At 39.5% G+C, this 14,917-nt stretch overlaps 1 protein-coding gene across 1 annotated transcript in view; it reads left to right on the forward strand.

Annotated features, from left to right (window-relative positions):
* Positions 1-14,917, forward strand: part of grik3 (glutamate ionotropic receptor kainate type subunit 3) — an 88,723-nt gene that overhangs the window by 46,858 nt on the left and 26,948 nt on the right. Inside the window, exons 2-9 of the mRNA XM_035164530.2 lie at positions 656-829; positions 1,009-1,266; positions 1,864-2,045; positions 4,440-4,493; positions 7,152-7,322; positions 8,446-8,589; positions 11,788-11,895; positions 13,902-14,015. Coding sequence (XP_035020421.1) covers positions 656-829; positions 1,009-1,266; positions 1,864-2,045; positions 4,440-4,493; positions 7,152-7,322; positions 8,446-8,589; positions 11,788-11,895; positions 13,902-14,015 — 1,205 coding nt within the window. The remainder of the gene's footprint in view (positions 1-655; positions 830-1,008; positions 1,267-1,863; positions 2,046-4,439; positions 4,494-7,151; positions 7,323-8,445; positions 8,590-11,787; positions 11,896-13,901; positions 14,016-14,917) is intronic.

Below are 14,917 nucleotides of genomic sequence, written 5' to 3' on the forward strand. Positions count from 1 at the left end.
TGAAATTTAGGTCTAGCATATGATGTAAAGTAACGTTCATCTCGTAAACTACAGAAAAAGAAGCTTTTTCTTCTTTCCCTTATCTGAAGGATGTAGTGCAGCACTGATGGCTCATGTCTACTTTGATGTGAGCCCCCTTTGTGAGCTTTGAGCAGCAGTCCATTCCATCTAAAAAATACTTTACTTTGAATTTTATGTAAAAGAAGAGCACAGAGCCCAGATATGTGCTCCACCAATGTGGTTGTATGTTGAAATAAAAGGACATCTTAATGGAGAGACAGCAGCCTAAACTACTCTGCTGGACTGATGGAACACACACGAACACACACACACACACACACACACACACACACACACACACACACACACACACACACACACACATTATTAAATCCATTATGGCTTTGGACTTCAAAGCTGATATTGGTTTTTTCCACATTCCCTGAAAATAGAGAGGGTTGCTCCATGTTTGCTGAGCAAATTCAATACCTTGTGTAATGTGCACTGCTTCCCTCTCTGCCAATCCTAAGTGCAAATGCCTCTCGATATCATTTAGTCCTATATCTGGAATCCTGTGTTTTCTACCTCTGCTTGTGCTAATGTTTGAGACCAACTGTCATGGGCTTTACGTGTCCTTCTGTTTTTTTTCTTTCAGGTGGGATTTTCGAGCAAACAGATGGACCTGTTTCACTTGTCAGCGCGGAGGAGCTTGCCTTTAAATTTGCTGTCAATAACATCAACAGAAACAGGACTTTGTTGCCAAACACAACATTAACATATGACATACAGAGGATTAATATCTACGACAGCTTTGAGGCATCGAGGAAAGGTGAGTGACTTCTATGGTGTTTGTTCAAGGACTGTGATCACACTGTGGAAGGACGACAAGAAGCTGGTTGGTCAAAGAAACAAGGATATGTTTCAGAACTATGATTTCTTAGAAGCTTTATGTAAGTTATTGGGAGTTGCTTTCTTCTCAAGCGTTTCTTCCGTCTTTTTCTTCTCTAGCTTGCGACCAGCTGTCTTTAGGAGTGGTTGCAATATTTGGGCCCTCACACAGCTCATCGTCAAATGCTGTGCAGTCCATCTGCAATGCGTTGGAAGTGCCGCACGTCCAGGTGCGATGGAAACACCACCCTCTGGACAACAGGGACGCCTTCTACGCAAACCTTTACCCGGATTACTCATCACTCAGCTATGCCATCCTGGACTTAGTGCAGTTTCTCAAATGGAAAACAGCCACCGTGGTATATGATGACAGCACAGGTGAAGACATTGACTGTGTTTACATGGACAGCAATATTCTGACGTTTGACCTTATTTGGATTATGATGTTTACGTAAACTGCTAATAGAATATACCGTTCATATTTCCATTTCCATTTTGCAGAGTTTAGTCTGTCTGTCTGACGTCCCCTCCAGGAGGGATTGAGTGTTTTCTGTCTAATTTTGCAAAAGTTTACATTTAAAATCAGGGCATGAGTCAAGCAGTTGGTAACTGCCCTATGTCGATATCGCAAAATATTGTGCAAACTCCAATAAGACGTAATGGGATTAAGATGTATACATGTCTAAATAATGAGAATAAGGTCAGAATACTCCACATCTCTTAATTTGGTCATTGCTTATTTTGAGTATAATATTACTCAGGTTAAGGTAATCTGACAATGCTGTTTACATGGCAGTGTCTTATTCAGACTAATGTCTTAATCAGGTTAATATTGGAATATTGGTGTCCATTTAACGTGTTTACTGTACTTCTATATAATGTTACTGTAATGTTACAGAATCTACGTCATGTACCTCATTGTCAGAGCATTTTCTGTGTGGCCATGCCGTCATTAGTGCTGTTTCTCTGCTTCAGGCCTTATAAGGCTACAGGAGCTGATAATGGCCCCGTCCAGGTACAACATCAGGCTAAAGATACGTCAGCTTCCTCTTGACTCGCAGGACACGAGACCCCTTCTCAAAGAAATGAAGAGAAGTCGCGAGTTCCGCATCATCTTCGACTGCAGTCACCAAATGGCGGCACAGATTCTCAAACAGGTTAGTGTGAGCCTTTCATAAAATGGCATTCAGCCCTCTATTGATAGAACCGGACAAATTCAATCTCCTGGTCCTCTGCCACAAAGCTTTGTTTGACACCAGTTAAATCTTATTATATTTGTGGTGGACGAACATATGGAGGGTTTGACTTACCAAGAACTTAAGTGGGTTGGTGGGAGGAGAGAAGCAGAGGGTGATTGTTATGGACGAATTGCTGCCCAATTTGACTTTAATATACATCCTGTTTATACACGTGTTTTGATATAAACAACCGTCAGTCAACAAAGAGCTGTCAACAAGAAATGAACGGAGATTGTGTAGGTGGTCTGATGCTCTATAGATGTCAGTGGCATGCTGCTGGATACCCCCCATTCAGTTGCTGTCATCCTCTATTAACATGTTTATCAAATGCTTCATCTCCTTCCAAGTTATTTAAATAACTCAGTCCTCCCAAGTTACTGAGATCTAAGATGACACATGTGTGCTCGTGGCCAGTCGACACATCTCGCACCATGAAATCAGTGTCCACTTGACAGAAGAAGTGAGAGAAGGTTTAGGGGTAAAACTGCTCCCGACAGTTCTTCTCCATCAACAAATTATCAGGACGTCGTGGTACAGACGTATTTAAGTGTGATCATGAGAAAGCTCATTTAATTCAATACCATACAGTACTAACATGTAGTAAATGAAAATATGTGTTGTTGTGACACTTTGCTGTGATGCCTTCTAGAGCAGCTTTGTGCATATTTCATTTACAAAATACAGCGTTAGATAAAACACAGCAATAATTCCTGTCAATCATAATTATTAGATAAAGATTAGGGTAACCACTAAGAATACCTGTATTTGTCTTTATTTATTTTGAGTTGTGTGAATGTTGTATTATGGGATGACTTTAATATCTTTGGTGTTCAAGCTGTATCAAATGTGCTGCAAAAATAATTGTTTTAGGACAATTGAGACCTGAATTATACTAATTTAATGATAAATTAACCCACCAAACCAAAAAATGTATTCAGTTCCACATATTTAATAATAAAATATTAATTAATATATTTCTTTAAACAAGAAATACTGACATTTGACAAGCTGGAAGCAGAAATAAAAGAAACTTTCTTTCTAAGGGCAAAAACTTGAATTCATATCACGAGAGTTTTGATTTGTAGTGTGACAAAACAGATCATCTCATGAACAACAGTATGTCAAGATTCTCAACTCCAGCTTTACAGAAAAGCAGCTCATCTCTAAGACAATAAGTGAAAATCTGATGCGCTGAATTTAATGTGACCTGAGTGGTGCGGGGTGCGTACGTATAAAGGAGAATCTGACGCGACTGTATTTTTAAAGGTTTGAAACATCACGTCTGAAACTACTGTATTGTGCCCTTGGGATGTTTCATTTGTCACGCTGTGATTGTCAACAGTATGTTGGGTCCCGTCTTTGTTTTGACAAGCTCACCTGCACTCAACACGCCTCTGTCAGGTTGCACTCGCTCTCTGACAGGATGCAAGAAAATAAGAAGTCTGTCCCTGCTGCCTTTGAAAATCAAACCTCTCCTTTTGCCCTTCATTGTGTCATTTCTTAAGTATTAATCTTAAAACGTGATTGGGCCACTGGCGAGAACAGGGACATATGGAGATAAGCTACAATAAGATGCCCGATGAAAAAAAGAAATGTTGACAGAATCACATTGCATCACACTCTAAATTCATCCTGCAGTTGGTAAATACATTACTGTAATTAATGAAATCTCCTGCATACAATACAAAACATCACTCATGTTTTCAATGTCATGCATTTGGCTTGATGTCTATAGATGGAGAAGGGAAATTTGCCTCCACATAAGCACAGCATCTTATTTACATAACCTTGGCTTTTTTTTTTTTCTCCACGGCAGATGGTACAATTAAGAGGGAAGCACAGCCGCCATGGGAATGTGGTGCCTTTGAATGTAGATTGAGTGAAACAAGTGGCAGTGATGGAGTGTTGGGCTATGAGACAAAGATTACCGAGCTCTTCTGATTGAAGGCTCGCCTCTGCTGGGATAACGTCACAAGTCCTCAGCCATTGTGAACCGTTTAAATGCATAGAAAAGCATTGACTACAGTTGCTATTATGTAATTCTCTGGAACACATATGGCGCAGGAATCTCGGCAAGTGATAGCAGACACTTGCCCACAAAATGAACAGCATGTTCGTCAATATGTTCATTAAAATCTGGATATGTTTTTCCTTTGCTGATGAAAGCCATTCCGTGTGGCTCTTTGGTTTCTTTTGTTCTCACCGTGCTGTTGATTCTAAAATACCCCGACGTAACGAAATGACCATTTTCTCTCCCCTGTCTCCATTCATTCACACCTTCCTCTCCCATCCTCTGTCTCCATCTCCTTCCAGGCACAGACCATGGGGATGATGACAGAGTATTACCACTATATCTTCACCACTCTGGTAATGTATCATGCTTGTTAATGCAAATAGAGTCTTGTTTGTTCTCATCTCCCCACCGCTTGAGGTTCGTGATGAATAGTGGCTAATTGCCAATGGGCTTTGGATCCAGTCCATTATATCAATTTTGTTTGACAAACTGCAGGCTTAATGGAGTCTTCAGTGTGCTGTAGAAAACACTCTGCTTTATGTAAAGTCAACAAAAGTCTTTGAGGTGGCAGAAGGGAAAAAAAACAATGATTCAAAACTGAACGAAATTTCCAATTTTACAAAAAGTGGTTCATCGTGAGCTTTTACAAAATGATGCCATATGTAGTAATTTAATGAACTTGCTTGCAATACAGCACCAACATAAACCAGATTTTTAACTGAATATAATTCCTTAGTTTATTGGCTTTTAAATCAATAAACTATATAAAAAGAAGTTATTGATTTCAGGCTCTATGAAAGGTTTGTTTACACCAATTAAATCATTAGTAGGCCTAAAATAGACCTATCCTCAATAATAACTCGCCTCCATCCTTAAAAGTATTAAACTCTAAAAATTGTAACCTCTATGAAGATATGGCAGCTGTATCAGAGCAGTAGTTTGAGCTAGGTGTACCTAATAAACTGGCACCTGTATGTATATGTATCATATATATCTGATATAAACCCAAACATTATATCTGTCACTGTTTTTACTCTGCTAAAATGATCTTGTTGGGCTAAAATAAGCAGTCCCAGCAGGGAGCCATGGCTGCTCTTCACTGTGACACTGGCTATCTGGTGACAACAGACTGAGCGGGAATGAATAGCAGCATGTTCGATGCTGCTCCTTTCACTCTCTGTTATTGTCTGTGCCTGCCTCCCTTGCACACACACACACTGGCTGTCTCTCTGGACTCGGCCCGACTGTTGTGATAATGCGATATGACATAGAGGTCCAGGCATGATGGGTGTCATCTTTCACGCTCAACAGCGTGGCAATGATATTGTTCTGCCATGCGTCATGTTGGTGTAGCATGTGTATTGCTTTAATAGGGAAATTCCCTTTTATTGTCAGTGCACTGGTTGATGTGTTAACTGTAAAAGTTTCCAAATAAATGGAAGAGAAAAATATATTTACTTGCAGTTTGACTTAAAAACTCGTATTTGATATGATTTTCTGGAACAAGATATTTTTTCATTAAGGGTATCTTTATACAATCTCATTGTGGGATCTATCTAAATATGTTGTCATACTGATTGCCACACCATTAATACGATTATACCTAGTGGCTTGATTTGATTGAAAATGATGAATACATGGTTTTACATAGCAATACAATTTCCCCTCGATGGAATCTTCTGATGTCTGTGTTTTATCCTCTGAGCTGAGGGAAATGGCGACTTATTAGAGCATGAAAAGGCAACAGCAGAGTGGTATGGGGTAATAACTTCCTTGTCCTTGTGAAATGAGTCTGTCATAGCTCTCGTCTCACAGCAGCTATCTCTGAGAACCTAAAGCTGAGCACATACAGAACACTTCTACTTGTACTCAGAGATATGGGGCGTGTTCCTCAGGTAAAGAACACTGCTGTGTAATGTTGTTGTTGTTGGATAATGTTGTTTCTGTCTCATCGACGTGTGTAAAAAGGCAGTGCAGCGAAAAGTCAACTTATAATTGGAACAACTTACTTCTCCGACTTTCGAAAATGCCCTGAGACAAAATGAGGATGTCGCAAAAGATGAATTATATTTTACAAACAATTCTGTCCCAGTTAGTTTGTATTCTTAGCTTCAAAGATACAAAACTCGTAACCTGATCTACTTTGCTGAGTGCTTCTGAATGTCATATAGAACAATAGTGATTTACTTTGATCTCTGTTCATAAAAGATAGTACAGTACTAGATTCTATTGGGAGAGAAAAAAGAAATGAGGAGAAATATTTCAGTGACTGGCGGCGGCCGTTCTTTAGTAAGTGTCTTACACGCTCTTGTTCCCTCAGCACTAACCCCACAGGGTGCTAATGAAATATCTATGTTCATCCAAATGTCTTTTCCAAGCCCCCTGGCCCATTCCGAGACGACATGTGTCAACATGTGACTTCACACTTCAGCTACAACGGCTGCCCCAGAAATTACAGCGACTCAAATTGAATTGCTTTTTGCTCAGAAGTTGCTGGGGGAATGCAAGTGTTGAATTATTAACATGATCCAACAGAACTGGTGTTTTTTTTTTTGTTATTTTCTTGTTTGCCAATTTTTCCTTAGCTACAAATATGAATCTATACATTTTGCATGATTGATCATAATAAAGAAAAAAAAGTTATATAACACAAGCCTGTCGTTTGTGCAGTGTAATTCATTGCTATGTAGGTACAAAGCCAATAACAATTTGTCAATTCTAAAAGGATTTGCCTGCAGAAAAATGACTCCACCACAAGAGCCTTTTAAGATTTCATATATTATACAGACACTGCTTTAGACACCATACTTAAATTTCCTGATGTGACATTGAAAACTGTATCTCTTCTTTCTTTCCCTCGATTTGGTCTTAATATAGTATCTCTTTAATCAGCTGCTGCGTCACTCCTTTTATATGTGAGGAGGACGCATCCAGGAGAAATACTTAAAATAAAGATGCTCAGCACTGGTACACTCAATGAAAATCCATATACTGCTGTCTCTCAAAAAAAGGACCTGATGGCCATTGACCTGGAGCCATATCGCTTCTGTGGTGTCAACATGACCGGCTTCCGCATCCTCAACGTGGATAATCCCCAGGTTGCATCCATTGTGGAGAAATGGTCGATGGAGAGGCAGCTACCACACAAACCTGACTCGGGCCTGCTGGAGGGCATCATGACGGTATGTTTTATTACTTCTGTGTTGTTCCATTTAAAGTCAGTCAGTCAATCAAAACGTCAACATAAGGATCAGTGGCTTCTGCCCATGGTAAGAATTAGATTTCGCTGTGTTTTACTTTTAGAATCAAAGCTTTTACCTCAGCAATTCACACAATGCACACAATACATGATTCTAATTTACACAGACTGAGGCTTTGCTCATGTATGAATAAAAAAAATGATTTATTTAGTATTTGGACAGACTTGTGTAGTTTGCGTTGCTTCACTAAATATTGACTGGGAAAGACAGAGATATATGAATTTATTATTAATATATTTTTTAAAGGTGAAATCATTTGTACTGGTTCCAGCCTCTTCTAAACAATTGTTCATGGGTTCCATGTGCATGCTATTTGTATTCAGTGACAGTGGGCAATTTAGTTTTTGGATAAAAGCTTTGATTAAACTTATTGACTAACCTCACCCTAGTAGACAAAGCAAGTGAAGCTTACACAAAGGTTTGTATCTGAAGCTACATGACTGAACAGGAGAACATGATGTCCACCTGCTCGGAAATCCTGGCTCTGTTCCGGTAAAATAAAAAAGGGGCAATCCTGGTCAATCCTGGCAAGAACAGGACAGTTTCATTATTTTGGAAAAAAATAAAGTTTCTGAAGCCTGATTACTCCTAAATCTGACTGATAGGTGTAATGAATTAGCAGTATACAGCAACTAAATCCAACTTTCTAATGTCTTAATTTGCAACTCTGTGTAAAGTAAATAAGACAAAGGTAGGACTATACTTTCAATTACCAGTTGAGGATGGTAATTTACAAGTACATTTATCTCAATTTAATTTGCTGAAAATTTGTATGATGGGTGTTTAAAGAGAGTGAAACACTCATGTACTTGAAGGAAGGCTTAATCGTCACAGTATATAATTTATCTCAAAAATACAATGTCTGCACCAAAAGTGTGGCAAAGAATGTATCATAAAAATGTAAAGTGTAAAAGTGACGGTATTAGAAAAACAAAATCTTATCTTTAGATTGTCCCATATCAGCATGAATTTTAGATTGATGGATACCCGACTGTTTCATCTTTCCACAGGCATCAGCTGAAATAATGTTCACCCCTTATTCCAGACAGATGCAGCTCTGACCTATGATGCGGTCCACATTGTATCCGTGTCATACCAGCACGCTCCGCAGATGACAGTCAACTCGCTGCAGTGCCACCGCCACAAACCCTGGAGATTTGGAGGTCGCTTCATGAGTTTCATCAAAGAGGTGACGTAACACCTTTTCCACGCTGCTATATTTTGAATTGAGTGTAATTCATTTTAAAGCGTACTGATTGAGTGGTGAACATGACAATAGGAGTGGAGTGAGGACCGTGTGGTCATTTGAGGCTTAGATATTTACCCAGTAAATCAATAATATCCACATATAAAGAAAACCAAGCCTTGATAGACACATCAAAGCAGCATTGTTGTCAGCTTTATAAATTCCCTGTATTCATAACCTATTTTCCGGAAAGCACGTACTGTCACCTTTTGAGAGTGCAACTTGTGTAATCAGCTCTTATTTCATCTAACATGAGAGTCTGACAGTGCCTCAGAATACACAAACAAGTCTTTGCAAAATGGCAGATGAAGGGTGTGCAGCGATGCTACTATTTGTATCTTGATCTGTTCAAACAACAAAATCATTAGGATTTTTTTGTCTTGGGTGTGGTCTAGAAAAGGCAGGAATTCCATTTGTTTCTCTTTCCATCTTATAATCACTCACATTACTGCAGAAATAAAGCATTAACCTCAAGCTACAGTATTTCATCAAGGCTCCGGCTTGTAACCAGGATCCATCATTTGTGGGAACTGCCCGATTAATTTGCATATGCCCACAGAGCAATAAGAGTGATAGCAACAGGGGGCTGTCCATATAAAAGGGTAAAGCTAAACGCTATTCCTCATCCACTTTTCTCTAAAACAATTCAACTGATTCAAATGATTTCTTGAGCCTCACTTTGATGACAGAGAGGGACAGTGTGGTCATAGGTAACCTGAGCCATCCCACCCATCCTCAAAATGGCAGCATCCTTTCCAACAAGTTACTACCATGTGGCACCCTGTTTCATTCCCTAGGGTCGATGTCGCCAAGCAGATCGCCACTGTACCTAGGCTGGCCGCCTTTAAATGTCACAAGTATTACTGTGAACAGTTGTCTGTCTAAAATGCATCAGCCCTGTGGTTTGCTGGTGACCTGTCCAGGGTGTATCCCACCTCTCACCCAGTGTCAGTTGGTCCCAGTTGGTTGCTCTCCCACATACTCTTGGTCCAATGACCTGTACCTTTAATTAACCTGTGAAACATTTTGTTGTTTGTCCACTTGACAGGGTGCTTACCATAACAATAGAATTCAAGGTGATTGTATTATATCAGCTAATATTCACCATACTTTTTGGGCTACCAGGATATAGAAAGCTACATAAGTGCACTAAGACCAGTAAGGTGTTGAGATTTCCAGTGAGGCACAGTTATCTGACCAGTTAGCATTGTGGAGTACAGTTATTGTGCATTTCCTCTTAGCTAAGAGTGGCTGGTTGTAATAAAAGGTTTGTGTGAACGATTATTATTGTCACAATGATTATTGTCACCTTGTTGATATGAACTGAGGTATATCACTCTAACACAGTTAGTAAAGGTACAGGCAGTGTTTTTCAGGAGGATTTAAAAGCACACAAAATCCAATTTTCAGTTTGTTGTTTGGCAAAAATTAGGGCCCAGGGTATAAAGAATCCAATGTTAAGAGTAGTTTCCCTGAGTAAATAGAATTAGAGCAACAATATGTAACCATCCATTTATAATGACATATCCATGATGAACACCCTGGGAGAAAATGACATTTTTGTCCTTGCGCTCACGATGCAACTGTTTCCAACCATTCCCACACAAACTGATGCCCCATATTATCATGTCTCTCAGCTACACATCCCCATCTGGCACAAGATCCACGAATACTATTGTTTGTGTCTGAGTTGCAGGAACAATATCTGCTTGTCTGCCAAATGCGCAAACACAATATCACATAGGCTTACACCATTACAATGCAAGACAAACAATGTTGTGTGTGTGTGCGTGCGGTCAGTTGAAACAATGAGCATTGTGAGACTGAAATGTACCATTAGCACTCATGTTAGCAATTTGTTGTGATAATGAGTGAAGTCAATAAGACATCATTACAGTGTTGTTCCTATGCAAACAGACTGTCGTGTGAGGCTATAAAAACCCTTACTCAGACCTGATTTACGATTGCTCCAAGATAAGTGTCTGACATGTTCTGAAGGTCGAATTGGTCCTTCAGATGTGATGTGGCTGAGGCATTTATGTCACTCTTTGAATTAGAGCAGTTTGAACATGACACCCACCTCTGCAGCGATAGGCAAGATGAAATGCGGTACGAGGCTTGGAAGAAGGAGAGTGCCACAAACTTCTCCTTGAAGCTTGAATCTCCTCACAACAAGTTCTGACAAGCGACAGGAGGGAACAATAGAGTTATAGCCTGTGCGGTTGTTACAATTTGGATTTGAAATATCAGCAAACTACAAGATCTATTAAAGATATGGTCTTGTCCAATACAGACTGTGACTGGATGGAATGGACACCAATGGATACACATATGACAATAATTCAAGGACATCAAACTAATAAAATACTAAATAAAAAATCAATTGTATAGCATGGCATACAATACAAATGCCAAGACTAAACCAAAGCTGACAAGACCAATGACAAAAGAAGAGGTAGTTCCATTACTGCTGATAGATGGCTACCTCTATTAGCCTAAGTGTGAGAAAAACAGGTACTTAGCAGGGACTGTCGTGTTTGCATACGCGCACATCCATGGAGGTGGCGGGTATCAGGGAATCGTAATGGGGGCAGTTATGTGTTTTTGCCCCTCATGGGAAATCAAGCAAAAGGAGATGGTTGTTAATTAACTCTGTGGTCTGGAGGGAAAATGCTTTGGAGGCGTTGAGATGTAAAATGCAATTTAAAAAAAGGAAATGCAGCCTGTACAATTCGTGCTCGTACTTTTGGTCTATGGGTGTTCATGCGAGTGTGAGTGTGAAGCTTCTCTCAGTGGAAGAAAGAGGATGTTGTAGTGTGTTCTGTTGACAGCGCTTGCATATTTCACTGCAATTTGTTCTTCATTATGTTTTGCCAAATTGCAATGTGCACCAAATACTTTGTTCCAAACATAAGTGAGTCAGTGCACCTAGTGGTGACAAAATGCACTGCAACAGCACCATAACTATTAAAACAGTTAAATCTGAACCAATCTGACTGGGCGACAGTGAATAATGATGTTAGATTCCTGTATTAGTTGCATTTGGTTGTGCCGAAGTTTAGAATGCTGTGTGCATCATTGTACATTGACAATGTGGAATTTGATCAATGAATATGGTTTTAAATATGTATTATCTTTCAGTCCCACTGGGATGGTTTGACCGGGAGACTCTCATTCAACAAGACAACTGGTCTTCGTACAGACTTCGACCTGGACATCGTCAGTCTAAAGGAGGACGGACTTGAAAAGGTAACTTATTGAAATTCTAGCTTCCTTTACAATGAGTTCTTTGCTATGATGGAATAAAACTTATAGCAATGTATATTACCCCACACAGCGTATAAAAAAGTACAACTTCTGTGACGATTACACCATGAAAAGAAATTAATGGAATATTGATTTCAGAAATACATCTCATATTTGCTTCCTGAGGTGGAACAGAAAATGCAGATTTGACAGTATCATTTACCTCCTAACAAGGAAGCAAATTGGCTGCTTCAACATAAGCATAAGTTAGTGGATCATAAAGCAAATTGGATTAGGGTACACATTAGGGTGTTAATTGCAGCCTCTCTTAATGATAATTCGAGGTGATGCCCAAAATGCTGTTTGGCGGTAATGAGCTGTATAAACATGTTTTCCAAAAAGGGGGAAAAAACGAACGAAGAGGTTGGTAATGTAGAACTTATTTTATTATAGTGTAAGGCAAAGTACCCTCTGGACTATAACAGCTTTTCTCTAGTAGAGGGCTTTCATACATTATGAATACATCAAATAGGGATAAGTCCCATTATGACTTCCTCAAGTACTCCCCAAAGGCTCAGGACCATATAATAGCAGGGGCTTTTCAGCTTGTAACCCTTCTGTTCAAGAACGGAGATATTCACTTGTAACACTGCTGCTTTGAAATTATTCCTCTTCTCCCTTTTACTGGCATCTTGTCCTGCAAGCAGTCAATTAAGTTGAAGCACAGTCAAATTGAAAAAAGTATCTGATGGCATATTTGCATCTTCACATGATTGACAAGTCCTACACTCATGCATGTTCATGTTGATCCAGCCTTGTGCTGCGGAATGCAGTTTTTTAATATCCATGGAATCGGCTTTAACTATTTGAGCCTGTTAAGATGTGGACTTTTCTCAACTAATCCACTGTAATTGAATATTAGCCCAAATGTGAGCTTTTGCTGGATTTATGAACAGTTTCTTAGAGTACCACTTTTCAGTCCATGCCGGCGCGCTCAGGAGGGTGAAATAAATGTAATGCTTGCTGTGTGGTTGCATGAGTAAATAACTTTTGAATCAAGTCTTTTTGCTAATCATGTTTAATGAATTGAGCTAATTGTAACTTGGTACAATTACAAAGAGTTTTGCAAAGCGGAAAGCATTCACAGATATTTTTAAATCTCTCTCCTGGAGTCCTCTTTGGTTGTGTGACAAGCTGTAACTAATGTGCTTTTCAAATTAGAGCATATGCCTCTCTCTGGATTAGGCAGGGAGGACATTAACAGACGTTTTCATGCTTTTTTTGTGGGGCGCTGTGTGTCTTTAAATGGATCCACCTCGAGCAGAAACCCCTGTGATTATTAAAAGCTGTGTCTGTGGTAATAGAGAACGCAGTAAAGATGGAGGGCGGGTTTTGGTAGAGGGTTTGACTTGCAAACAGAGATTGTAACTGACAGCCAGAGGACTATTTGTGCTAATGATACGTTCCAGAGTGTGTCTCCACAATATGCAGAGGTTTTTGCCTGAGGGCTTCTCGCATGTATAACTCCTTTTATTTGTTCAAATCTCTTGGCTTTTCTTTCCGAGACTGCGGAGCAGAATTACTTTCACAGTGTAATCCAAATTGCAGCCCCATGATGTACCTTCATACAAATGAACTGTACCCTTGCTGCAGTATTGCCATTTTAATAATCTTTCTGTTTGTTTTAGTGTCATTGTTTAGACTTTCTTTCTTTGTTATTCAAATTTACATGGATGTCAGATACTCACAACACCAGTAAAGTGCCATATTAGACATTATATTATTATTTGTGTACTACAACCAAATTTAATATTTTGAAATATATATAAAATCTGGTTTATAACATACAATTTCCAAAACCCCCTGACCTGCTGATATGAAGGTGACTCATCATATGCTGCAGGAGATGTGTTCAACCTGGCTCTAATGCGTGGGACGGGTTCTCTGCTGGGGTCACAGCCCAACAACAGACACAGAACACTTAACTACAGGCTTTTCATCTTCCGCAGGTGGGGAAGTGGAGTCCGTCAGGGGGTCTTAACATCACAGAAGCGCCAAAGCGAAAGGGGATGAACATCACCGATTCCCTGGCTAACCGCTCCCTCGTCATCACCACCATCCTGGTAGGTCACCTGTGCACCCTGGTGTGAAAGATAATACCTTGAAATTCAGCATAAGGTCTTATATCTATCTCTCTCCAGTAGAGATATTCATTGTCATCCAGAGGGCATCAGCCATGTTATATTCTAGATTTACTGCAACACTAAAAAGGGATTCACACAGTTTACAACATATCTTTGTGACATATTATATTTGCTAGATCTAAACATAGCACACAAATCACAGATTATAGATCAGATACTGTACTAAAATTGTACTATAATTGATGGTTTGCTAAACCCCCTCCACCCTCCATTGTGCAGTCATAGCTTAACAGCTATAACCAGGCACAGAATACCTGAAAAAGAAGTACATTGTTCAAGTGCGTTGTTTATTGCATATATGATTTGAAATATCACTTTTTACTTGTGTGTATATTGCCCACTAAAAACAACTGTAAGAATGGATCAAGCAGCGTTTTTTATGTGCTCTAACATAAGCTGCAAATGTTGCCCAGCAAGCTGCCTGCTTACGGTTAAGGACTTGATTAGATTTGAAGGATCAGGAGGAGGTGTTGTTGAGTCCAGGTCTGTTGTCGCTGTTGATTTACGTCTCCTTTTACCTTAACCTGAACCTGATCTTACTCGAACCACTTTCATCGGCCTACTCCTGAGCCTTGGAATCTAATATGTACCATAAACGAACCCAGCATTAATTCTAAGGCCAAGGAGCATTTCATCATCAACAGTTTTTAAGGTTGCATTCATTTTAAGCTCTGTTCACCACAGCACAGCCACTGTGTAATATTTCTTTGTGGCGAGGATGCTGCTAATTCAGAATTTTGGCTCATATTAGAGGCTGTTCTGTTCTGCTCTTTACTGGATTTGAAGAAGCTTAAATGTAGTACCAGAAATAGCTTTACGTT

Source organism: Hippoglossus stenolepis, chromosome 8 (genome assembly GCF_022539355.2).
Source record: "Hippoglossus stenolepis isolate QCI-W04-F060 chromosome 8, HSTE1.2, whole genome shotgun sequence".
NCBI lineage: Eukaryota > Metazoa > Chordata > Actinopteri > Pleuronectiformes > Pleuronectidae > Hippoglossus > Hippoglossus stenolepis.